Here is a 25,739-nt window from a genome sequence, read left to right on the forward strand (position 1 = left end):
CCAATCATTCCTAGAAGTTAAACTACATATCAAAAATTTTCTGGAAAAATTAAAACTCGCGGGGAAGGGGGGGGGGGATTCCTTCCTTTTCAGCTTCTGGTTTTTAGTGTTCCTAGGTTGCCCTGTGTGCTATTCCCATCAAATGATGGAATTTGGCAGCTCTATACGTTTGATCACCTAACTGTCTCATGTTAGAACATTTTTGGTCTCTTCTACAGATAAGTTGTTACTTTAAAATTGTTTGTGTCTTGTTTGAACATTTTTATATCAGAGGTTGGAGAGCGATGAATTTAGACGTTGATGTCGTCTTGTCTTTTCTCTCCTGTCTCTTGCGTTAAGTAGAGAAGCAGCGGCAACAGAATTTAACAATAGTCAGCAATTGTTTCATGGGAAGAGGAGAGGGCTATCGGGGAAAGGCCTCCACCACGACCTCTGGAATCCCCTGCCAGAACTGGGACTCCCAAACCCCACACAAGCACCGCTTCAACCCGGAGAAATACCCCTGCAAGTGAGTATCTACCGTATACAAGTACAAACGTTCCGATGTACTATACATCCCTTGATGGGTGGACCAGTCCAGGTCACGTATGGAGCACTGTACTTGACCAGATCAAATACTGAGTATTTTACTGGAATACTTCACATACTGAGAATTGTACCGGACCAGGTCATGCACTGGATTGCCATAGAGGACCAGGTCATGCACTGGATTGCCGTAGAGGACCAGGTCATGCACTGGATTGCCGTAGAGGACCAGGTCATGCACTGGATTGCCGTAGAGGACCAGGTCATGCACTGGATTGCCGTAGAGGACCAGGTCATGCACTGGATTGCCGTAGAGGACCAGGTCATGCACTGGATTGCCGTAGAGGACCAGGTCATGCACTGGATTGCCGTAGAGGACCAGGTCATGCACTGGATTGCCGTAGAGGACCAGGTCATGCACTGGATTGCCGTAGAGGACCAGGTCATGCACTGGATTGCCGTAGAGGACCAGGTCATGCACTGGATTGCCGTAGAGGACCAGGTCATGCACTGGATTGCCGTAGAGGACCAGGTCATGCACTGGATTGCCGTAGAGGACCAGGTCATGCACTGGATTGCCGTAGAGGACCAGGTCAAATACTGAGTATTTTACTGGATTACTTCACATACTGAGAATTGTACCGGACCAGGTCACGTACTAGATTGCCGCAGAGGACCAGGTCAGGTACTAGATTGCCGCAGAGGACCAGGTCAGGTACTAGATTGCCGCAGAGGACCAGGTCAGGTACTAGATTGCCGCAGAGGACCAGGTCAGGTACTAGATTGCCGCAGAGGACCAGGTCAGGTACTAGATTGCCGCAGAGGACCAGGTCAGGTACTAGATTGCCGCAGAGGACCAGGTCAGGTACTAGATTGCCGCAGAGGACCAGGTCAGGTACTAGATTGCCGCAGAGGACCAGGTCAGGTACTAGATTGCCGCAGAGGACCAGGTCAGGTACTAGATTGCCGCAGAGGACCAGGTCAGGTACTAGATTGCCGCAGAGGACCAGGTCAGGTACTAGATTGCCGCAGAGGACCAGGTCAAATACTGAGTATTTTACTGGATTACTTCACATACTGAGAATTGTACCGGACCAGGTCAGGTACGGAGCACTGCACCAGACCAGGTCACGTACGGAGCACTGCACCAGACCAGGTCACGTACGGAGCACTGCACCAAAGATGAGCCCTTCTATGGATTTAGAAGGCCATACAATTGTGATAGTCTTTGGGGTTGCCCATTTCTTACATGTTCTGCTTGGATATACATTTCTCTTCCTTGTTTGCAGAGGCCTGGAGGAGAACTACTGCCGTAATCCTGATGGTTCAGAAGCTCCATGGTGTTTTCACCACCAACCCCAACATAAGAGTCGCTTACTGCTACCAGATCAAACGTTGCCCTGATGATGTCACAGACACCGGTGAGAGCTTGGGGGGGATTAGACAATTCGAATTGTTGGTTGGGTCTCCCAGGTTCTCCTGGTTTAGATTTAGAGGAAAAAAAAGAAAATTGGTAATCTGCCTTATCATATAAACATCTAGACCAGGATGTTTTCAGGGCTGAGTGTCTAACAATACGAAACTTCTCTGTCATACCGTGAGCTGTGATCAGTCTGAACATCAAGTTGTATCTGATGGTTGCAGATCTTTCCTCCTCAATGAGTTATTTAATCTCTATACACAGGCTGCTATCATGGGAACGGGGAGACCTACGATGGAACTGCCAGCAGGACCAGGAAGGGGCTTCCGTGCCGCAACTGGATTGAGAAAGCCAATGACATTCAGTATGTCCACCATTTGCTGACTTTCTATCCCTTGCCTAGACATTTACAGAGTGTGAATATTGGAAGCACCTTGGAACATGATTAATAACATGCAGATTCTAATGTAGATAATGGATTTGTAAAATCTGATATGATGAACTCTGAGACTTTGTTTACTGCATCCAGGTTCAGCTTTGGAGAGACTCTACAGGAAAACTACTGTCGGAATCCAGATGGTGACAGTCATGGCCCATGGTGTTACACCAAGGACCCCAAAACACCCTTTGATTACTGCGCCATCAAACCTTGCGGTAAGAGTCACGCACAGGGTGGCCATGTTGGTAACATTAGCCTCTGACAATTCGTATAGTAATTGTCTGATTTTTTTTCTCTGGCAGATGAGGGGCCTGCAATCAATCTAAAAGAAGCAGGTAAGACCTTCCAATGTGCTCAATAGGCTTGGAAATTCTTCCTAATAGAGGCAGGAAAACCACCTTGTATGTATTATACTGAAAATGAGTACAGTAGATTGTCACCAAAAAGAATTCCCTCCTCCAGTCTGTGCAATGAGGACATCCAAGCCAATTCCCCCTATTGGCCAGACATTGACCTTAAGATCGTGGTGTACAGTTTACAGTTGCAATTTATAGACATTTAACTTTTTTTGTTTTTTTTTTTGCTCAAATCTCCAGATATTTCCAACATGGGGTTATAAAATGCACCTTTTATTCAGGGTTTGTCAGATTTAGGATCAGTCCTACAACTGGCAAAGTGTGTGTGTGTGTGTGTGTTTGTGTGTATTTATAGTATGCTAACTGCATACCTGAAGAAAGGGGTCTTGACCCTGAAACACGTTGGTATGTTTTACAGATATTTGAGCAAATAAAAGGAAAAAACTCTTAACTGGTCTCCAGACATGTTTTACATTCGGCCCTCCTACACGTCAGCATCCTCAATTATGAAAGGTTTTCACCAGGAGGTCCATCCTGAGAGTTGCCTTGATTGAAGCCCTAACCCCAACCTGAATCTGCTACAACCATTGCGCCAATCTTCATCTGATCCTGCTCCACCATAACTATTATCCATTGAGATTTGGACTGTTTGGATGATATAGATTATTCTTTGATTGGATAAAATGGACAAGCAGATTGTGTGTGATTGATGGGGTGGTCTTTGTGTCCCTGCAGAGAATATAGCCTTTGACTCATGTGGCAAAAGAGTCGAAAACTCTCCCCCCAAGAAAGCCCGGATAGTTGGTGGTACACCAGGCAACTCGCCGTGGACTGTGAGCCTGCGTAACAGGTGAGCTGAGATTGAAAGCAGCCACCCGGAATCCAGTTCATAGTTGCTGAAATTGGCACTTTATGATTTTATTTATTTATTTATTTTTTTACTCCATCCAGACAAGATATCCATTTCTGTGGGGGGTCCTTGGTGAAGGAAGACTGGGTGATCAGCACTCGGCAGTGTTTTTCTTCGTGGTAAGAAGTTGCAGGATAAGTATAACAGAAGTGTATTCTAAGTACCATACTGTCCAGTGCTCAGCCATCTCTCTTCTGCAGTGACGCTGATCTTTCTGGATATCACGCCATGGTGGGAACGCTCTATATCAACCCAAAACCCGATGACCCAAAAAAACAGTCTGTACCAATCAGTAAGATCATGTGTGGGCCCTCCGACTCCAGCCTGGTGATGTTGAAACTGGAGAGGTGAGAAAAGTAGTTTTAGTGCTATTTTTATTCATGCGCTGGTTACTTGGAGTATGTTGACTCCAATGCAGATCCATTTTTAGCACGAACGTAAAAGTTGGTGCTCAGATTATTATTATACATGATTTATATAGCGCCAACAGATTATGACTTTGGGATTCATAGTTAGGCTGAGTGTTGGGTTGGGGTTCATAATTGGAGTGTTGGGTTGGAATTTGTATTTGAATTGAGTACTGGGGTGGGTTTCCTGGTTAGGTTGAGTGTTAGCTTTGGGTTCTTCAGTATGTTGGGTTGGGGTTCTTGGGATGATTGCTGGCTTTGGGTTCCTGTTTTCATTGGGTTTGGGATCCTACTTGGCTTGAATATTCAGTTGGGGTTTGTAGTTGGGTGGGGGGTTCTTAGTTATGTTGAGTGTTTTGGGTTGGGGTTTCTAGTTAGGTTGAGTATCGGATGGGGGTTGAGTGTTTTGGCTTTGGGTTCCTAGTTGTGTTGGGTTGGAGTTCCTATTTGATTTGAGTATTAAATTGGGGTTCCTAATTAGGTTGAGGGTTGGGGTTTCTAGTTGGGCTGAATGTTGGGTTGGTGTTAAGTTGTTGTGTGTCTGTGTGTTTTTTGTTTTTTTTTTTTAAGTGTTGGGTTGCGGCTTGTAGTTGGGTTGGTATTCCTAGTTAGGTTGAGTGTTGGGTTTGGATTCCTAGTTGAGTGTGGGTTGGGGTTCCTAGTTGGGTTGTTTCGGGGCTCCTAGTTAGGTTGAGTGTTCGGTTGGAGTTTCTAGTAAGGCTGAATATTGGATGGAGTTCCTAGTTGGGTTGGGGCTCCTAGTTACGTTGTGATAGGTTGGGGTCAGGAGCGTATTTACTGCAAGGCAAACAGGGCATTTGCCTAGGGCAGCACTTTTCAGGGAGTGGTGCCCCCCTCACCCCAGCACGCGGTGATATCTATGAGGCTGGTGACTGAGCCACAGCTCAGGTGACGAATCGAGCGCAGGAAGGACATTCCAGACAGGAGGGTACTGGTGGCCATCACAGGATGTGCATGGGATCTGGTAGGTTGCAGGTGGCCCGCCAGTCCTATCTTTGTGGGCACACAATAGGTATGTGTTTTGGGATGGGGAGCACGGGCTGGGATGATTTATGAAAGATTGTCAGCCAGGGTGGACAGTGAGCTGAGCAGGTAGGTGGGGCATTTTCCTGCCAAAGTATAATCTATCAGATCCTCATTGATTGATCTCCCCCCTGATGATGGATGTAGTGCTGTGTTTGTATATAATATTTATTATTATTATGATACAGTATTTATATAGCGCTAAAAGGTTTGCTCAGCGCTGTACATTATAGTGGGGGACAGAACATGTGACAATACAGTAACAAAACAGAACACGAGGGGTTCGAGGGCTCTGCTTACAATCTAGGAGGGAGGGGATAGTGGTACAGGAGGAAGTGGCTGTGGGGGATGGAGTGGTAAGAGGAGTGGAGGAGATTGACTGTTAGGTGAGGGTGGGGTAGGCTTTCCTGAAGAGATGGGTTTTCAGGGTGCGCCTAAAGGTGAGGAGGGTAGGTGACAGTCTGATGGATTGGGGTAGTGAGTTCCAGAGGATGGGGGAAGTCCTGGGGAAGTCCTGCAGTCGGGCATGGGAGGAGGAGACCAGGGAGCTAGAAAGTAGGAGGTCTTCTGAGGAGCAAAGATTACGGGTAGGGTGGTATTTGGGTATCTATCTATCTATATATGTCTTATGTTCCAATACACTCTTCGCTCCGTTGGCTACAATTTTAAATGGGGGAGGGGGGGCGTGCCCGATTTTAGTGTTTCCTAGGCAGCAGAAAACCAAAATAACCTAACTGGAAACCCCAACCAGTGGTGTAACTGTTGGGCTTGGGTTTCTAGTTGAGTTGGGTTGGGCTTTCTAGCTAGCTTGCATGTTGAATTCCAAGTTGGGTTGGGGTTCCAAGTTAGATTAGGTGTTGAGATTTGTAGTTGCATTGAGCATTGTGTTGGTGTTCCTAGTTAGGTTGGGGTTTCAGGTTAACGTGTGTGATGTAATAAACAGAAACAAAAAATATTCTATGTACATTAAATAGTTAAATTACCGTAGTTGTTGAAGGTTGAATGTGACAGCCCTGGGACCTTTCAAAAGCCAGGATTTGGAAACTGAAGCATGTCTGTTCATTCATTCAGGCTCCTTTTTTACTATGTTTTCTAGCATAATTTTGGTCTTCAGAAACCTTTATGTGCTTTAAGATTTGGTTTCCACCTTGAGGCAATGAGAACTCAATCACTTTGATTGGGTCTGAAACTTCATGTGCTGAGAATTCCACCAGCTGAACTAATTTGTAGCAATTGTCTGAGGGAGAATAACTAACAATGTTCCTCTCTGTGGGGCTCCTTTTACTGCGGAGTCACAGCATGGGGCGATTTGGGTGGGCAGTCCGCCCTCCTTGATTCGAATGCTGAGCAGCTTGGGGCAGGAAGACCAGTCATCCCCCAGGTAGGGGGGATGGGTGAGAAATATATTGCACTTTTATTATACACTTTTTTTTTTCTAATTAGCATCTTAAAGGAAACTCATCAGAGTAAGAACATGGGGAGTTGTAATTGTTGCCCCGATCCCTAGCTTTACAATGTTTCCCTGACCGAGAACAAACCTACAGCCCAGCAATTCCATTGGCTGCTTACTTGGTCCAGGTAGCGACCCAATGAGTAGCGCAGCCAAAGATTAATCCACGCTGAAATCACAGAGACGATAATTGATTGCACCGCTCTGCTGTCACTGTGTACTGAGTCTGCAGTCTGTCTAATCTGATCTCCCCTGTCTCTCTCTAGACCGGTCACCCTGAACTCCCTGGTCGCTCTGATCTGTCTCCCTCCAGAGCGATATATTGTGCCTCCAGAACCAAGTGTGAGATCGCAGGCTGGGGGGACACGCAAGGTGAGCCACATTGTCCTGTCATTGCACACATTTCTCCCTGGGGTTTGGGGCGCTTTAGCTTTCATCGCACAGTTTCCTATACATTGGTGAATCTGTGTAATGCTGAACTCTGAGCAAATGTTCATTAAAAAGGAAAAATAATGCAGTTTTATACTCCAAAATGTTAAATCTGACTCCTGGCCTCCCCTCCAGTCTTGCACAAGTGTACCGGCTCCTCCCCTCCAGTCTTGCACAGGCGTACCGGCTCCTCCCCTTCAGTCTTGCACAGGCGTACCGGCTCCTCCCCTTCAGTCTTGCACAGGCGTACCGGCTCCTCCCCTTCAGTCTTGCACAGGCGTACCGGCTCCTCCCCTTCAGTCTTGCACTGGCGTACCGGCTCCTCCCCTTCAGTCTTGCACTGGCGTACCGGCTCCTCCCCTTCAGTCTTGCACAGGTGTACCGGCTCCTCCCCTTCAGTCTTGCACTGGCGTACCGGCTCCTCCCCTTCAGTCTTGCACTGGCGTACCGGCTCCTCCCCTTCAGTCTTGCACAGGTGTACCGGCTCCTCCCCTTCAGTCTTGCACAGGTGTACCGGCTCCTCCCCTCCAGTCTTGCACAGGTGTACCGGCTCCTCCCCTCCAGTCTTGCACAGGTGTACCGCTCCTCCCCTCCAGTCTTGCACAGGTGTACCGGCTCCTCCCCTCCAGTCTTGCACAGGTGTACCGGCTCCTCCCCTCCAGTCTTGCACAGGTGTACCGGCTCCTCCCCTCCAGTCTTGCACAGGTGTACCGGCTCCTCCCCTCCAGTCTTGCACAGGTGTACCGGCTCTTCCCCTCCAGTCTTGCACTGGTGTATAGGCTCCTCCCTCCAGTCTTGCACTGGTGTATAGGCTCCTCCCCTCCAGTCTTGCACTGGTGTACCGGCTCTTCCCCTCCAGTCTTGCACTGGTGTACCGGCTCTTCCCCTCCAGTCTTGCACTGGTGTACCGGCTCTTCCCCTCCAGTCTTGCACTGGTGTACCGGCTCTTCCCCTCCAGTCTTGCACTGGTGTACTTTTTTCTCCTCACGAGCTGTCACGCTGACAGAGGAGAGCCGGTAATCAGCATTCCTCAGAGGGGACATATACACTGATCATCAGGGCACTGATGACCAGTGTAGCCCCATCAATGCCACCTGTCAGTGCACATCAATGCCACATATCGGTGCCCATCTGAGCTGCCTTTCGGTGCTGCCAATCAATGCCACCTAACAGTTCCAGTCAGTGCTGCCTATCAGTGCCATAGATAAGTACTGTCTTTCAGTGCCCACCAATGATGCCTGTCAATGCCCATCAGTGCCACCTACCAGTGCCTCCTCATCAGTGCCACCTACCAGTTCCAATCAGTGCCACCTATTAATGCCATATGAGTGCTGCCTTTCAGTGCCCATCAGTGATACCTGTCAATGCTCACGTGATGCCTGGCAATGCCCATCAGTGCCACCTATCAGTGCCCATTACTGCAGCCTCATTAGTGCACATCAGTGAAGGAGAAAAGTTTACTCCTTTTACAAAATTTTAAACCAGAAAAAACTTTTTTTTTTTTTTTTTTTTTATTTCAGTTGTTTTTGGTTTGTTTAGCAAAAAATAAAAAGCCCAGTGGTGATTAAATACTGCCAAAAGAAAGCTCTAACTGTCTCAAAGAAATTATAAAACTTTCATATGGGTACAGTGTTGCGTGACCGCGCAACTGTCATTCAAAGTGCGACAACGCTTAAAGCTGAAATTTTGCCTGGGCAGGAAGAGGGTAAAAGTGCCCGGTAGACAAGTGGTTAATATTTGCATAACTCCACCCAAGAGCCATCCCACTGTTGCATCATGTCTCTTGAGATCAGTGCGAAGGAAGGGTGCTGTGATAATTTCAGGAACCTGCCAGCCCCTCCAGCACCAACCAATAAGGCGCGTAATGAAATCCGAGTAAAATGTCATTCGCAGGTTGATGAAGAATGAGGGAGGAGCCAGGAAAGGCAAAATATGACCAGATTTAAATTTCAGCTTTACTGTATTTTTAAATGCAGCTAGTATAAAAACCCGAGTCTCTTGATGTCCATTTTTGCTGTTCTTCCCTTAGCATCAGACGGGCTAGAAGCACTGTGGGTGATCAAGTTCTAAACAGGAGGGGAGAGCAGAGAGAGGACTTTCTGTTCCTAGGGGGCGTGTTATTGCTCAAGCTATGCTGTAGTTGAGGTGGAGGGCTGGCATAGTGGGAGCTCTCCACCTCCTGGCTCTGGCAGTCCCAGTGAGAGGCCTATCATCAGGGGCAGACTGACAATTCATGGGGCCCCCGGGCAATAGGGGATCATGGGGCCCCTGTGTCCTTGCCCAAACTCAAAAAAGCCTATGAAAAAGGTACCAGGGGCATCTCATGGGGCCCTCTACTGACCTCGGGCCCTCGGGCAGTGCCCGAGTTTCCAAACGGTCAGTCCGCCCCTGCCTATCGGGATGTAGAACACCGTTCTTTTCTCATACGTTGTGTCTTCTCCAGGTACCGGGCACGAGGATGTCCTCAAGGTGGCCCACTTCAACATAATCAGTAACGAGGAATGCAACAAGGGGAGCACCAAGATCCGTGCGCAGGAAAGTGAGATCTGCACCAGGCCGGTGCCCATTGAGCTTGGAGCCTGTGAGGTCAGTTCTAGGCACCAGAGATATGGAATTAAAGGGGATCTGTCAGAATGGGAGCTGCAATGGCTGATTAGCTTTTACATAGTTAGTCTGGCTGAAAAAAAGACAAAAGTTCATCCAGTTCAACCATAGAAAAAAAAAAAAAAAAAGTTCTAATCCTACACCCACAGTTGATCCAGAGGAAGGCAAAAAAAACCCCAGCAAAGCATGATCCAGTTTGTTCCTGCAGGGGAAAAATTCCTTCCTGATCCCCCGAGAGGCAATCGGATATTCCCTGGATCAACTTTCCCTATAAATGTTATATCCAGTTATATTCTGTGTATCCAAGAAAGAATCCAGGACTTTCCTACAGCAATTACATTACATTACATTGAGTTTATATAGCGCCAAAGGGTTTGCTCAGCGCTGTACAATAGAGGGGGGGACAATACATGAAACATTACAGCAGCTACGAACAGCACACGAGGGGTAAGAGGGCCCTACTCTTTCGAGCTTACAATCTGGGAGGGAGGGGGTAGTGGTACAGGAGGAAGTGGCTGTGGGGGATGGAGTGGTAGGAGGAATGAAGGAGAGCAGCAGTTAGGTGAGGGTGGGGTAGGCTTCCCTGAAGAGGTGGGTTTTCAGGGAGCGCCTGAAGGTGAGGAGGGAAGGTGACAGTCTGATGGATTGGGGTAGTGAGTTCCAGAGGATGGGGGAGGACCTGGAGAAGTCTTGCAGACGTGCGTGTGAGGAGGAGACCAGGGAGCAAGATAGAAGGAGGTCCTGTGAAGAGCGAAGGGTACGGGTAGGGTGGTACTTGGGAATCAGGTCGGTGAGGTAGTTAGGGGCAGTGTTGTGAATGGCTTTGTAGGTCAGAGTGAGTAGTTTGAATTTGATGCGTTGGGCGATAGGGAGCCAGTGGAGGGAGAGGCAGAGGGGGGTGGCAGAGGTGGAGCGGCTGGTGAGGTGGATGAGTCTGGCAGCTGAGTTCAGGATGGTCTGAAGCGGGGAGAGTTTGCACTGGGGTAGGCCGGTGAGGAGGGAGTTGCAGTAGTCAAGGCGTGAGATAATCAGGGAGTGCACAAGTAGTTTAGCGGTGTCTGGGGTAAGGAAGGTGCGTATTTTGGCGATATTGCGGAGGTGGAGCCTGCATGTGTTTGTCAGTGATTTGACATGAGGTTGGAAGGAGAGGTTAGAGTCCAGAATGACCCCAAGGACTTTGGCTTGCGGGGCGGGATTGATGGTGGTGATGTTAGTAGTGATGGATAGGATGGGGGGGGGGCGCGGGCAGGAGGGAAGACGAGAAGCTCGGTTTTGGAGAGGTTGAGTTTGAGGAAATGGAGCGACATCCAGTCAGAGATGTCGTTTAGGAGGTGAGTGATGCGGGCGGAGAAAGTGGAGGTGAGGTGAGGGGTGGAGAGGTAAATTTGAGTGTCATCAGCATAGAGATGGTAGTTGAAGCCGTGGGAGTGTATGAGTTTGCCAAGGGAGGAGGTGTAGATGGAGAAGAGAAGGGGTCCAAGGACAGAGCCCTGGGGGACCCCAACAGAGAGGGGGAGGGAAGGGGAGGTGGCACCATTGTAGGAAACGCTGAAGGAGCGTCGGGATAGGTAAGAGGAGAACCAGGAGAGAGCGGTGTCTCTGACGCCAAGGGAGAATAGTTTATTAAGGAGGAGGGGGTGGTCAACTGTGTCGAAGGCCGCGGAGAGGTCCAGGAGGAGGAGGACAGAGTAGTCGCCTTTGGCTTTGGCGGTAAGTAGGTCGTTGGTGATTTTGAGGAGGGCGGTTTCGGTGGAGTGTAGGGGACGGAAGCCGGACTGTAGTGGATCAAGGAGGTTGTTGTCAGTTAGGTGGGCGCTTAGGCGGTTGTAGACTAAGCGCTCCAGGAGTTTGGAAGTGAGTGGCAGCAGGGAGATGGGTCTGAGGTTGTTTGGGTCAGAGGGGTCCAGGGAGGGCTTTTTGAGTATGGGGGTGATGTGCGCATGCTTTAGGGGGGAGGGGAATACGCCGGTAGAGAGGGAGAGATTGAAGATGTGGGTGAGGGAGCAGATGAGGGAAGAGGGGGGTGACTGGAGGAGTCGAGAGGGGATAGGGTCTAGGGGGCAGGTAGTGAGGCGGGCTTCAGAGAAGACCCTGGTGACTTCCTCAGTGGTAGCGGGGCTGAAGGAGTGCAGAGCTGGTGGGGTTACGGTAAGCGGGGTCTTGGGTGTGGAGGGGGGCAGTGCGGTTGCGAGGTCAGAGGAGGGAAGAGATGAGGGGGAGATAGGGGGGGGGAGGCTAGGTGGGGAGGTAGATTGCGAGTTGACTATGTCCTGACGGATAGCATCAATTTTATTGTGGAAATGAGTGGCAATCTCGTGGGCGGTGAGTGAGGTACTGAGTGGAGGAGGGGGGGGAGAGAGCAGGGAGTTGAAGGTGGAGAAGAGTCGGCGAGGGCAGGAGGAGAGGGTGTTAATCAGGTTTACGAAGTAAGCCTGCTTGGCGGCGTGGAGGGAGGAGGTGTAAGTGAGGAAGGCAGATTTGTAGAGGGAGAATGAACGGGGGGACCTGGTTTTGCGCCATAGTCTCTCCAGCGCACGACTGCGACGTTTGAGGCATTTAGTGTGGTCGTTCTGCCATGGTTGGAGCGGTCTGGGTTTGATGTAGCGTGTGGTTAGGGGTGCCAGAGAGTCTAGGGTAGCTGATAGTGAGTCGTTGTACGTGTTAGTGGCTAGGTCAGGACAAGACAGTGGAAGGATTCTGTCGTGTAGGCGGTCGGCAGCTGAGTGGAGGGGGGCCGGGTTCAGGTTGCGAAGGTTGCGGCTGGTGATGGTTTGGCGCTCTGGGGGGGGGGAGTTAGGGGAAGGGGAGATGGAGAACGTGAGGAGGTGGTGGTCGGAGAGAGGGAAGGGGGTGTTAGAGAACTGGTTGAGGGTACAGAGGTGGGAGAAGACGAGGTCCAGGGTGTTCCCAATGATGTGGGTGGAGGATTGAGTGTGCTGTGTGAGCGCGAAGGAGGAGGTTAGGTGGAGGAATTGGGAAGTAGCCGGGCTGTTGTCATTGATGGGGATATTGAAGTCCCCGAGGATGATGGTTGGTAGCTCAGAGGAGAGGAAGAAGGGAAGCCAGGCAGCGAAGTCATCCAGGAAGCGGGGTATGGATCCGGGAGGCCTGTAGATCACTGCGATCCTTAGGGGGGTGGGTGAGAAGAGCCGGATGCAGTGAGCCTCGAAGGAGGAGAAAGTTAGGGAGGGAGGATTAGGGAGGACCTGGAAGGTGCTCAGCGGTGATAGGAGCAGGCCGACCCCACCACCTTTGTGACCGCTCAGTCTTGGTGAATGGGACCAGACGAGACCTCCATAGGAGAGTGCCGCAGGGGAGGTGGAGTCAGTGGCCTGTACCCAGGTTTCGGTGATGGCTAGGAGGTTAAGGGAGCGGGAGATAAAGAGGTCATGGATGGCAGTAAGTTTGTTGCAGACCGAGCGGGCGTTCAGGAGTGCAACCGAGAGAGGGGGGATGGATGCGGGGAGAAGGGGCACAGATATGAGGTTGAGGGGGTTACGGCAGCTGGCGGGAGCAGGGGGGTCCCTAGAGGAGGGGTGAGGTGGCGAGGGGCCAGGGTTCGGGGAGATGTCCCCAGCAGATAGGAGAAGGAGAAGGGTGAGGAAGGTGGCATGGGAATGGGAAGTGTAGGAGCGTGTGGGTCTGATAGTGGTGGCACGTGGGTCGACGGGGGAGTGGAGTAGCAGGAGGAGGTGGTGAGTGCCGTAGTGGGGAGAGGGGAGTAGTGAAGGGGCAATGTAGAGCTGTTTTGGGGGGGTAGGCGGGTAGAGGGAGGCGATTTTTGGGATGGTGGAGAGGAAAATGAGGAGGAGGAGTGCAGGAGGCATGTTGGGGTGGGTGCGGTGACAGTTGGGTCAGGGGAGGTGAAGGGATACAGGTCAGGGCAAGGTGTGTGGGGAATCTGTGTTACCATGGGAGAACACAGCAATCCACTGAGCTGGCCACAACCAACTCTGGAGGGAATCTATTCCACATTCTCACAGCTCTCACTGTGAAGAAACCTTTCCGTGTTTGGAGATTAAATTTCTTTTACTCCAGACATAGAGTGCCCCCTTTTTGAAGGTGGAAGTTCCAGGCTATCATCCTGATTCCTGGCTTCATTAAATAGTCTGCGATCTGGAACAAGCATGCAGCCAGTGAAATATCCTCACATCAGCTATGCACATTTATTTATTTCAGGTACTTATATAGCGCCGTCAATTTACGCAGCACTTTACATATATATTGTACATTCACATCAGTCCCTAACCCTCAAGGGGCGTACAATCTAAGGTCCCTAACCCTCAAGGGGCGTACAATCTAAGGTCCCTAACCCTCAAGGGGCGTACAATCTAAGGTCCCTAACCCTCAAGGGGTGTACAATCTAAGGTCCCTATCTTACATTCATACATACACATACTAGGGACAATTTAGACAGGAGCCAATTAACCTACCAGCATGTCTTTGGAGTGTGGGAGGAAACTGGAGTACCCGAAAAAACCCTACACAGGCACAGGGAGAACATGCAAACTCCAAGTAGGTGGTGCCGTGGTTGGGATTTGAACCGACAACCCGAGTACTGCCAGGAGGAAGTGCTAACCATTTAGCCACTGTGCTGCCCATACATGCATACAGTCCATAGACCTCAGGCCAGGTGCGCACATTTATTTATTATTTATTTCAGGTACTTATATATCGCCATCAATTTACGCAGCGCTTTACATATATATTGTACATTCACATCAGTCCCCGCCCCTGAGGAGTGTACAATCTAAGGTCCCTAACTGCAAACAGTCCCTAGACTGAGCAGCCAGGATGAAGATGACGACCCTGGGGCCTCCATCATCAGAAATGGGAGCTTTTCGATTTCTGTCCTGACAAGTCTTGTCCAATGAGTATACAAAGCAGAAACTCCGGCCAATCACGTCTTGGTTCAGGCTGGACGGTTTCTCTTAGTGGTCACTGGGAGACATCGGGGGTTGATTTTCTAAAGGTGGAGAGTGAAGAATCTGGTGCAGCTCTACAAAGAAACCAATCAGTTTCCAGGTTTTATTGTCTATACTTAATTTAACAAGCTGAGAGATTAGAAGATGATTGGCTACTGAGCACAGTTGCACCAGATTCTGGTTGCTCCAGTCTTAGTAACTCCACCCCCCCATAGTGGAACTCTGGGCACCAGGAGAACTATTCTTTGTCTACATCCTGCATTTCGGTTAGGGCTGTAGAGTTTTTTGGCTTTGTGTCTAGTAGAAGGCAGATGCTGCAAACTGGGTATGATGTAGTGTAATTATGATCTGCATTTAGTTTCCTGAAAGTTCCTCAGGGGTGGAGCCCTGTTATTCCTTTAAGCTCTGTGTGAGGAATCGTCATAAAGACTCCTATTTCTTAGAGTTCATTGAGGGAACTTTAAGTCTTTAACCTTCAGGTTATACAGTCAGGTCCATAAATATTGGGACATTGACACAATTCTAACACTTTTGGCTCTATACACCACCACAATGGATTGGAAATGAAACGAACATGATGTGCTTTAACTGCAGACTGTCAGCTTTAATTTGAGGGTATTTACATCCAAATCAGGTGAACAGTGTAGGAATTACAACAGTTTGCATATGTGCCTCCCACTTGTTAAGGGACCAAAAGTAATGGGACAATTGGCTTCTCAGCTGTTCCATGGCCGAGTGTGTGTTATTCCCTCATTATCCCAATTACAATGAGCAGATAAAAGGTCCAGAGTTAATTTCAAGTGTGCTATTTGCATTTGGAATCTGTTGCTGTCAACTCTCAAGATGAGATCCAAAGAGCTGTCACTATCAATGAAGCCATTATTAGGCTGAAAAAACAAAACAAACCCATCAGAGAGATAGCAAAAACATTAGGCGTGGCCAAAACAACTGTTTGGAACATTCTTAAAAAGAAGGAACGCGCCGGTGAGCTCAGCAACACCAAAAGACCCCGGAAGACCACGGAAAATAACTGTGGTGGATGACCGAAGAATTCTTTCCCTGGTGAAGATAACACCCTTCACAACAGTTGGCCAGATCAAGAACACTCTCCAGGAGGTAGGTGTATGTGTGTCAAAGTCACCAATCAAGAGAAGACTTCACCAGAGTGAATACAGAGGGTTCACCACAAGATGGAAACCATTGGTGAGCCTCAAAAACAGGAAGGCCAGATTAGAGTTTGCCAAACGACATGTAAAAAAGCCTTCACAGTTCTGGAACAACATCCTATGGACAGATGAGACCGACATCAACTTGTACCAGAGTGATGGGAAGAGAAGAGTATGGAGAAGGAACTGCTCATGATCCTAAGCATACCACCTCATCAGTGATCATGGTGGTGGTAGTGTCATGGCGTGGGCATGTATGGCTGCCAATGGAACTGCTTCTCTTGTATTTATTGATGATGTGACTGCTGACAGAAGCAGCCGGATGAATTCTGAAGTGTTTCAGGCAATATTATCTGCTCATATTCAGCCAAATGCTTCACAACTCATTGGATGCTTCACAGTGCAGATGGACAATGACCCAAAGCAGACTGCAAAAGCAACCAAAGAGTTTTTTAAGGGAAAGAAGTGGAATGTTCTGCAATGGCCAAGTCAATCACCTGACCTGAATCCGATTGAGCATTTCACTTGCTGAAGACAAAACTGAAGGGAAAATGCCCCAAGAACAAGCAGGAACTGAAGACAGTTGCAGTAGAGGCCTGGCAGAGCATCACCAGGGATGAAACCCAACGTCTGGTGATGTCTATGCGTTCCAGACTTCAGGCTGTAATTGACTGCAAAGGATTTGCAACCAAGTATTAAAAAGTGAAAGTTTGATTTATGATTATTATTCTGTCCCATTACTTTTGGCCCCTTAACAAGTGGGAGGCACATATGCAAACTGTTGTAATTCCTACACCGTTCACCTGATTTGGATGTAAATACCCTCAAATTAAAGCTGACAGTCTGCAGTTAAAGCACATCTTGTTTGTTTCATTTCAAATCCATTGTGGTGGTGTATAGAGCCAAAAATGTTAGAATTGTGTCGATGTCCCAATATTTATGGACCTGACTGTATTTCTATCTACGGGAGGATTGGACATGTTTCTCTCAATGGACTCAGGATCTTTGTACCCACCATAAATTCCTTTTTTTCTCGGAGTCCATTGAGGGACACAGGTCCAATCCTCCTGTAGATGGAAATATAACCTGAAGGTTAAAGACTTCTGTGTCCCTTGATGGATTCTAAGAAATAGGAGTCACTATGGGGATTCCTCACACCCATAGAGAGCTTGAAAGAATATCAGGTCTCCACCTCTGAGGAGCTTTCAGGAAACTAAATGCAGGTGGCTATTTGAGCTGCAGGAAGTCTCCAGTTTCTGTCATCTTTGGCCAGTTAGCATCTGTTTGCACTGTTGCTGGTTTTTTAATGTCTTGACACTTCATGACTTACCATGTTCCTCAATGGATGAAAAAAAAAAATAGGGTCTTTGTACCCACCATAAAATCCATTTCTCTATTTTCTTTTTCATCCATTGAGGAACACGGGAGCTTTCAGGAAACTAAATGAAGGTGGCTATTTGAGCTGCAGGAAATCTCCAGTTTTTCTGTCATCTTTGGCCATCTGGTTGCAGTTTTTGTACCCACCATAAAATCCTTTTCCTGTGTTCCTCAATGGGTGAAAAAGAAAAAAGAGAGTCTTGAAGCTTCAAGACCTTTAAAAAACAGCAACCCCACAAACTGAGCTGCAGGAAGTCTCTGGTTTTTGTCCTCTTTGGCCCGTTGGCATCGGTTTGTGGTGTTGCATTTTTTTTTTTCTTTTCTTTAATGTCTTGAAGCTTCGAGACTTCCTGTGTTCCTCAATGGATGAAAAAGAAAATGGAGAAAAAGGATCTTGTGGTGGGATCACCTTGTAATAGGTGTAGGGAGCGACAAGAGGGGATTCCAAAATGTCGTCATCATCCTTCTGCTTCTTTCAGGGTGATTATGGAGGTCCACTGGCCTGTCTGACCCATGACTGCTGGGTGCTGGAGGGGGTGATTGTCCCGGCTCGTGGCTGCGGAAAGAAAAATGTTCCGGGTGTCTTCACACGTGTCTCTGTGTACGTGGATTGGATCAATAAAGTGATGAAGATGATGTAATGGCCACATTGCATGTAATCTACTGTGAATAGACTTTGGGGGGGGGGGGGGGGGGATGGGGGCGTAGATGGCTGATGAGAGTGTCTAAAATTGTATGAGAGGATTTTGTTTTTATTCTGCAATCTGATTGGTTTGTAAATAATGAGGTTGTAAGAAAGCAGAACTGTCTGTGCTCCTGGGAACATGGAGGGATATTTTCTGATATTGGCCTGAATATCATGTTTAGATGTGATGTTCCCTTTTTATACTTTGCTGTTTCCGATTTTCCACGGTTGTATGTTCTATACATGTTTTTTAGCAGATTTTCTCTCCTCCGCACAGTGATGACGTACAATCCCAGTGCCAGATATTCTTAATATAAGTTGTATCTTTTTTTTTTTTTTTTTTTTTTGTATTTCCAATAAAGAAAAATTCTTTAAGTGTAATCCGCTGCCTTCTTGTACCATTTATGGCATTTCTGTATGTTCATGTTAGGAGGACATGTGACCCTTGTCTCTTCCGATCATCAGATGCCAAAAAGGCATTAGATGGGGTAACGGGCAATTCATGGCAGCAGACCTAAAACTCATCAGTCTGACAGAGAACATTATGAAAAGGATTAGCGCCTCTCTCAAAGTTAAGGCAGATGTGGGTGTTGACAGAAGTGATGAGGTCCAATCAGAGCGCAGCGAGTGTCAGCAGGTTAAATGTGAGTGTCCGGAATAATACCCTGTTTATTACAGGAAAAATGCTGCTTCCGTCCCTTCTCCCTCTAGTGCTCTCTGCTAGCAGAGCTGAGTAATGGCCACACCCATCATCACAGACCCTCCCCTGTGAGGCCCAATCCGAGCGCAGTGAGTGTCAGCAGGTTCAATGTGAGTGTTCAGACTAACTTTTTTTATTACAGGAAAAATTCTGCTTCCTTCTCTTCTCCCTCTAGTGCTCTCTGATAGCAGAGCTGGGTAATGGCCACACCCATTATCACAGACCCGCCCCTCATCAATCAGAGCGCAGCAAGTGTTGGCAGGTTCTATGTGACTGTCTGGAATATTAACTTTACAGGAACAATGCTGCTTTCTGCCCTTCTCCCTCTAGTGCTCTCTGATAGCAGAGCTGAGTAATGGCCACACCCATTATCACAGATACGCCCCTCCTGAATCAGAGCTCGAGTGTTGGCAGGTTCTATGACTGTCTGGAATATTAACTTTTCAGGAAAAATGCTGCTTTCTGCCCTTCTCCCTCTAGTTTTCTCTGCTAGCAGAGCTGAGTAATGGCCACACCCATTATCACAGACCCGCCCCTCATCAATCAGAGCGCAGCTAGTGTTGGTAGGATCTATGAGACTGTCTGGAATATAAATTTTTTTATCATAGGGAAAATGCTGCTCCCAGTCCTTCTCTCTCCAGTGTTCTGTTCTGGCAGAGCTGAGTAACGGCCACACCCATCATCACAGACACGCCCCCTCCTCAAAGAGCAGAACTATACTGCATCTGAGCATCACAGACTGAAAACGCAATTTAATTCATTTTTAATATTCAAAGCAAACTCCCCCATCCATCCATGTACTTTTTGGAACCTATCTGCCCTTAGCTTAGGCATGCAGGCAGGAGGGTGTGCTTAGCTGAGAGAGCCCCTCCTAAAAACTCCTGGGATGTATAACATCATTTTGACCTAGGCTAGAAACCAGGAAGTGACTGAAGAAATGTTATAAAAAAAAAAAAGTTTAACATGAGATATTAGGATATACTTTCCTATCTATTTACTAATGCTAGCAACGTAAGGATTAAAAATAGTCAATGTCGATTGAGACAGCGGAGTTCCACTTTAGGCATCCCCACAAACGTGAAGAGAAGGGCAAGGGGTGTGTCTGACCAGAGAGGGGTAATCTCAGATGTAGAAGGGTGGGAGTCCTGACCGGAGGGGAGTAATCTCAGATGTAGAAGGGTGGGAGTCCTGACCGGAGGGGAGTAATCTCAGATGTAGAAGGGGGGGGTCCTGACCGGAGAGGGGTAATCTCAGATGTAGAAGGGGGGGGGGGGGGTCTGACCAGAGTGGGGTAATCTCAGATGTAGAATGAGATGGGGTCTGACCAGAGGGGTAATCTCAGCTGTAGGGGGGTTTGACCAAAGGGGTAATCTCAGATGTAGAAGCCCCCCAGAGGGGGGGTCTGACTAGAGAGAAAAACACCCCCCTAGCATTTGTTGCTGTGGCCATCTTGAGTAAGGGCAGATGATTCATGTAGCCTTTACTTCCTGGAATCCATCTGCCCTTGGGTCAGGCATTGGCAGGGCTGAGAAACCTCCCTCTTCTCCTGAAGACTCCTGGGATGTATGTAATGTGCCTAGGCAAGAAACCAGGACGTAACTGAGGAAATGTATAAAACAAGTCAATCTGATATTTTCCTATCCATTTTACTGATGTCAGCAGCATAAAGATTAAAAAATAGTCCCATGTTGATAGACGGAGTCAAGTTCCGCTTTAAGTGTTTTCTCCGACCCTTTCACAGTTACCAATGGCACTTTGCGGGGTTGCCCTCTTCGTCCCCCCCCTTAGCACCCTTCCAATGCGAGATTACGGCCGACCGTCGCTACACAATCTCCTGGTTCTGTGGATGACCTTCTCTTCTTTCTCACGCAGCCTCATATTTCCCAACCCCCCTAAAATAATTTGAGACGATTGCTGAACTCATCTCTCAAAATTGACTTTTGAAATTCAGACGTGATAAATATTACAATGTGCCTGTTGCAAAAAAAATAAAATATTGCTGTGACCCACTAATGGTGCGAAATTCAAATGAAAATTCTTAGAAAAGATTTTCAAAAGAATTATTTCGGAATTCAACCCGTGTATGGCCGGCTTTAGGCTGCCGTGACTTGCAGTTCATTTGTTGACGGAAGTCCGTGAATGAATGACGCGGTTGTGTGGGCGGAGCCCTGCATGGCCACGCCGGTTTCAAATCTGACATAGTATGGGGAGAAGTCTCCTCATACTGTCATAGGGAGGGAGGGGCTGCAGCTATGGGAACATGTTACATGTTCCACCCTAAAAACTAATGGAACATGTTCCAAAGATGAACTTGTCCTTTAATTGTGCTAGCGGATTTAGATACACTAACACATTGAAGCCAAACTCCAGCTCACACTTTATACTCCGTTACAGGAACAGTTTTTTTTTTTTTCCCTTTTGGGATAAAGGTTATACAAAAATAAAAGCTGATCATTTTAACCACCCCTGCCAAGTGTTAAATGGTTTGTTTCATCCATGTAAGCCCACACACTCTGCTGGAGAGTTTGAGATTTTGAAAAACAACTGACTTGCAGGCTGGATTACCAGATGAAATAAAAGGAAAGGTAGCCTAAAGGAGAAAACTAATGCAGCCACCGTATCTAAGAATTGGCAAGCTGCACTGTTAAAATGTTTTTTTTTTTCCCTGCAAATTCCTAAAATTGCAATAAATCCAAAAGCAAAAGACCAATGATACATTTCTCATTGACCGCCTACATGTGCCACTTGGTACTGGGGTCCGGGGCCACTTCACTCCATTGTGGCAGCTTTACAGAACAGACCCCCCCCCCCCCATGGCTGGCAGGGGATAAACTTCACATATTCTGCACATTAAGGTTTTAGAAATGATTGTGGCCTCTTTTCATTGGAAGTTCCAGCTATTCCTAGAATTTTAATGACTCAGCTGTTGTGAGGTTTTATGATACTACACAGCTGTGGCTCTTGGCAGACATAATGGGCCCCCTGCACTTAACTCCTAATGAACCTAACACGTCTGTCCCATTATTATTATACAGGATTTCTATAGCGCCAACAGTGTGCGCAGCGCTGTACAAAATGAAGGCAGACATTACATTTACAATACAATTCTGTACAAGAAGAATCAAAGGGCCCTAATTTTTTTTCCCTTAAATCCTTCCCCTGGCTTTCCCTCTTCAGTCTTACACAGGTGTACCAGCTCCTCCTCTTCAGTCTCGTACGGGTGTACCGGCTCCTCCCCTTCAGTCTCGTACGGGTGTACCGACTCCTCCCCCTCAGTCTCGCACGGGTGTACCGGCTCCTCCCCCTCAGTCTCGCACAGGTATACCGGCTCCTCCCCCTCAGTCTCGAACAAGTGTACCGGCTCCTCCCCCTCAGTCTCGCACAGGTATACCGGCTCCTCCCCCTCAGTCTCGCACAGGTATACCGGCTCCTCCCCCTCAGTCTCGAACAAGTGTACCGGCTCCTCCCCCTCAGTCTCGCACAGGTGTACGGTTTCTCCTCTTCATTCTCGCACAAGTGTACCGGTTCCTCCCCCCCAGTCTCGCACAAGTGTACCGGCTCCTCCCCTTCAGTCTCGCACGGGTGTACCGGCTCCTCCCCCTCAGTCTTGCACAGGTGTACCGGCTCCTCCCCTCCAGTCTTGTACAGGTGTACCGGCTCCTCCCCTCCAGTCTTGCACAGGTGTACCCGCTCCTCTCCTGGACTGAAATGGCTTAAGCCAGTCGTACACGGGTCGAATTCCAAAATAATTTCCTTTTGGAAATCCTTTATAAGACGTTTCGCTTGAATTTCGCACCATTAGTGGGTCACAGAAACAGATTTTCGTCTGACCATTGAATTTGAGTGATCGGGCATGTTAGAAATTTTTTTGAAAACTGAACGAATTTTGAATCAACGATGGGAGAATCGTGTGAGAAATATAAATGACGAAAAAAAATAAATGAGCATGAGCTGAGACCTGGAAAGAAAAGAAAATTCTTGACTACAAAAATTCTTTTCTGCAGCAACAGGAGGTGAAATTGAAGGCTTGGTTGGTTGAATTTCTAAATCAATGGCGCCATCGGATTACAAAACGCACAAAATTTCCGATTTTCTAAAGAAAATTAATTGGACTTCGCTCCATGCATGGCTGCATTACTCTGATTTCACTGCACACTGGGAGCTTCTCACAATGTGCATTAGAAACTGCAGCAAGTCAGACAGAGCCAGAGCCTCTGTCCTCTATAACCAACTTGACCTCCGGAAGATTTACCCTCCTTCATGACCAGGCCATTTTCTTGCTTTTTGGCACTGCGTTTCTTTAACTGACAATTGCGCAGTCATGCAACACTGTACACAAGCCCCCACAAACAGAGCCATCTTTTGGTGGTATGCAATCACCACTGTATTTTTTTTTCTCTGCGCTATAAATATGCAGTCACTGTACGAATTACACTGGCTAGGGTGATCAAAGGGTTAACTGTGTGCCTAACAAGTGTTTTTGTGTATACTAGGTGATGCTTTCACTGAGGGATGTGCTGGTTCTTATTCCCTGCCTTGCAGGGAAACAAAATCCAGCACAGCCCCTTGGACAGGATAGAGCTCTGACTTGTTCACATATGCAGAGCTTTGTTCTGTCTTCCTCCTCGCCGATCAGCGGTCATCCATTGGCCGGCACCTGCTGTATCTAATCACAGCACAGCTGGGTTGGCAGTACGTACACGCCCCTTACCTGGAAGTGCTTGATCATGTACTCCTCACTGATCAGCGGTCGTCCATTGGCCGGCACCTGCTGTGTCTAATCACAGCACAGCTGGTTCGGCAGTAAGTGCACGCCCCCTACCTGGAAGTGCTGGATCATGTACTTCTTGCCAATCAGCGGTCATCCATTGGCCGACACCTGCTGTGTCTAATCACAGCACAGCTGGGTCGGCAGTACGTACACGCCCCTTACCTGGAAGTGCTGGATCATGTACTAGGTACGTTATCCGAGCAGGGGAGCCACTTTTTCCGCCGTAGAACTAGGTTATGCGGTTGGCAAACATGTCCAGGCTAGAGATACACAAAACAAGTGTTTTTGTGTATACTAGGTGATGCTTTCACTGAGGGATGTACTGGTTCTTATTCTGATGCTTTCACAGAGGGATGTGCTGGTTCTTATTCCCTGCTTTGCAAGGAAACAAAATCCAGCACAGGCCCTTGGACAGGCTAGAGCTCTGCCTCGTTCAAACATGCAGAGCTCTGTTCTGTCTTTCTTCTCGCCAATCAGCGGTCAGCCATTGGCTGGCACCTGCTGATCGGCTTCTGCTGTGTCTGATCACAGCAGAGCCGGGTCGGCGGCGGTGCATGTACGCCCCCCACCCATAAGTGCTGAATAATGTACTAGATACATGATCCGGAGCAGGGGAGCCACTTTGCCGCCGTATAACTAGGTTATGCGGTCGGCAAACATGTCCAGGCTAGAGATACACAAAACAAGTGTTTTTGTGTATACTAGGTGATGGCTTTCACTGAGGGATGTGCTGGTTCTTATTCCCTGCTTTGCAGGGAAACAAAATCCAGCACAGCCACTTGGACAGGATAGAGCTCTGCCTTGTTCACATATGAACCCGACAAGATAAGGGCTGCTCTGTGTAAAACCATGAGATTTTTTTTTTATTGCCTTTGCAATCATTTTTAAATTTCAGCTTTAAATCTAAAAAAAAACATAAGTGAAGCCTCAGGATAAATGTCAAATATTTTATTGCTTTAGAAACAAAAAAAAAGCACAGAAATGCAAATTTTAGTAATTCCTATAAAAGACCCCAAAATGTAACCTCTAAAATACCCTCCGATGCGTCAGTACCACTAGGGGGGAGGATTGGGGGATGTCATTCCCTAAAAAGAACGGCAGTGCAAACAAGGAGCCAATTCCAGCCCAGAGAAAGTCGAAGGTGAGTAATGGATACGTCACGCAGGGGTGTCAAAGTGGTGGCCCTCCAGCTGTTGCGAAACTACAAGTCCCATCATGCCTCTGCCTTTCAGAGTCCTGCTTTTAACTGCCAATCTTGCACTGCCTCATGGGACTTGTAGTTTGGCAACAGCTGGAGGGCCGCTAGTTTGACACCCGTGCATCAGAGGATCCAGAGGGCGGAGTGATCATTATAAAAGGTTTTCCCTATTAAAAGTTTAGATCCGGCCTCAGTACAGAGTAAATTCGGATTCATATTTTTCCTCACAACTCGGCGTGACAAACGATCGATCCAGAAGAACCCCAAAACAAGTTCTGTACTTTACATTCTCAGAAGTGCATTAAAACTTATAATAAGCAGCAGGAAACTAGCCGAACCGGCACCCAAATATACAAATCGGGGAAACCGAAAATCCTTAGGAATGCCCCCCCAGTATAAAACAAACCCTCACCCGCCAGATCCCAGCCTCCTGAGTGCGGGAGCTCACAGCCCTTTGTAGAATGGTTTGTTCAAAGGCCAGCTCCATTCAAAACTGATATTTCAGCTCTAGGTTAGTCCCGGTTGTCTCTCCCCACCCCCTGGTCATTTGTGTCTCTGCCCCTCCCACAATTGTGAGAATTCCGAAGTATTTTGTGTCTATGCCCCTCCCACAATGGGGACGTTTCCTGCAGTAATTTGTCTTTGACCCTCCCACAATTGTAAGATTTCCCGCAGTAATTTGTGTCTCTGCCCCTCCCACAAAGGGGAAGTTTCCTGTAGTAATTTGTGTCTCTGTTACTCCCACATTGGTGAGATTTCCTGCAGTAGTGTCTGCCCCTCCCACAATGGGGAGATTCCCGAAAGTACTTTGTGTCTCTGCCCCCCCACAATATTGAGATTTCCTGCAGTAATTTGTGCCTCTGCCCCTCCCACAATGGGGACATTTCCTGTAGTAATTTGTGCCTCTGCCCCTCCCACAATGGGGAGATTTTCCTGTAAGTTTCTGGCCTTACAGGAGGGGCAGAGATAATTTGAAGGCGTCACTCTCACAGTTTATTATATAGAGTGGGGAATCAATATATGGAGCATTGAAATATCAGTTTTCTGTGGAGCTGTACTTTAAGCCAGGGTCCTATTGGTCCAGGTATTTGAGGAGCCACAGTGCAATGTTCATAAAACCATCAGATTCGGCGTCCACTTTGGCCAAGGCGTGGTTGTTGCCGGGATACCAAAGTAACCTGGAAGGAAAAGACAAGTGAGATATTCCGGTATAGACAAAAATGTAAAAATTGTCGACAATAACTAAAATGCAACGGACCGTGCGGTGACACCGTGAGCTCTCAGTGCTTTGTAATACTCCAGGCCCTGAGTGTTCGGGACACGCCGGTCCTCC

The 25,739-nt window shown here is 47.9% G+C and overlaps 1 protein-coding gene and 1 long non-coding RNA gene across 2 annotated transcripts; one reads left to right on the forward strand and one right to left on the reverse strand.

Annotated features, from left to right (window-relative positions):
• Window positions 1-339: 339 nt before the first annotated feature.
• On the forward strand, window positions 340-17,749 carry LOC149427425 (hepatocyte growth factor-like protein; the record flags this gene model as incomplete). Its single annotated transcript, XM_089668052.1, is given in 13 exon segments — window positions 340-508; window positions 1,815-1,869; window positions 1,871-1,946; window positions 2,210-2,309; window positions 2,475-2,599; window positions 2,687-2,719; window positions 3,476-3,590; window positions 3,692-3,769; window positions 3,851-3,997; window positions 6,818-6,882; window positions 6,885-6,923; window positions 9,424-9,566; window positions 17,532-17,749. Coding segments are annotated over 13 exon segments (1,307 nt in total), but the record flags the coding sequence as incomplete, so codon positions are not given.
• Window positions 17,750-24,141: 6,392 nt separating this feature from the next.
• Window positions 24,142-25,739, reverse strand: LOC149427426 (uncharacterized). The gene is made up of 2 exons (XR_016311286.1): window positions 25,665-25,739; window positions 24,142-25,584 (listed from the first exon to the last, which is right to left on the reverse strand). It is a non-coding gene; the product is annotated as an uncharacterized LOC149427426 (long non-coding RNA).

This window comes from Staurois parvus, unplaced genomic scaffold, assembly GCF_062004578.1.
Source record: "Staurois parvus isolate SC_StPar_1 unplaced genomic scaffold, SC_StPar_1.0 ptg003773l, whole genome shotgun sequence".
In the NCBI taxonomy this organism is placed as follows: domain Eukaryota; kingdom Metazoa; phylum Chordata; class Amphibia; order Anura; family Ranidae; genus Staurois; species Staurois parvus.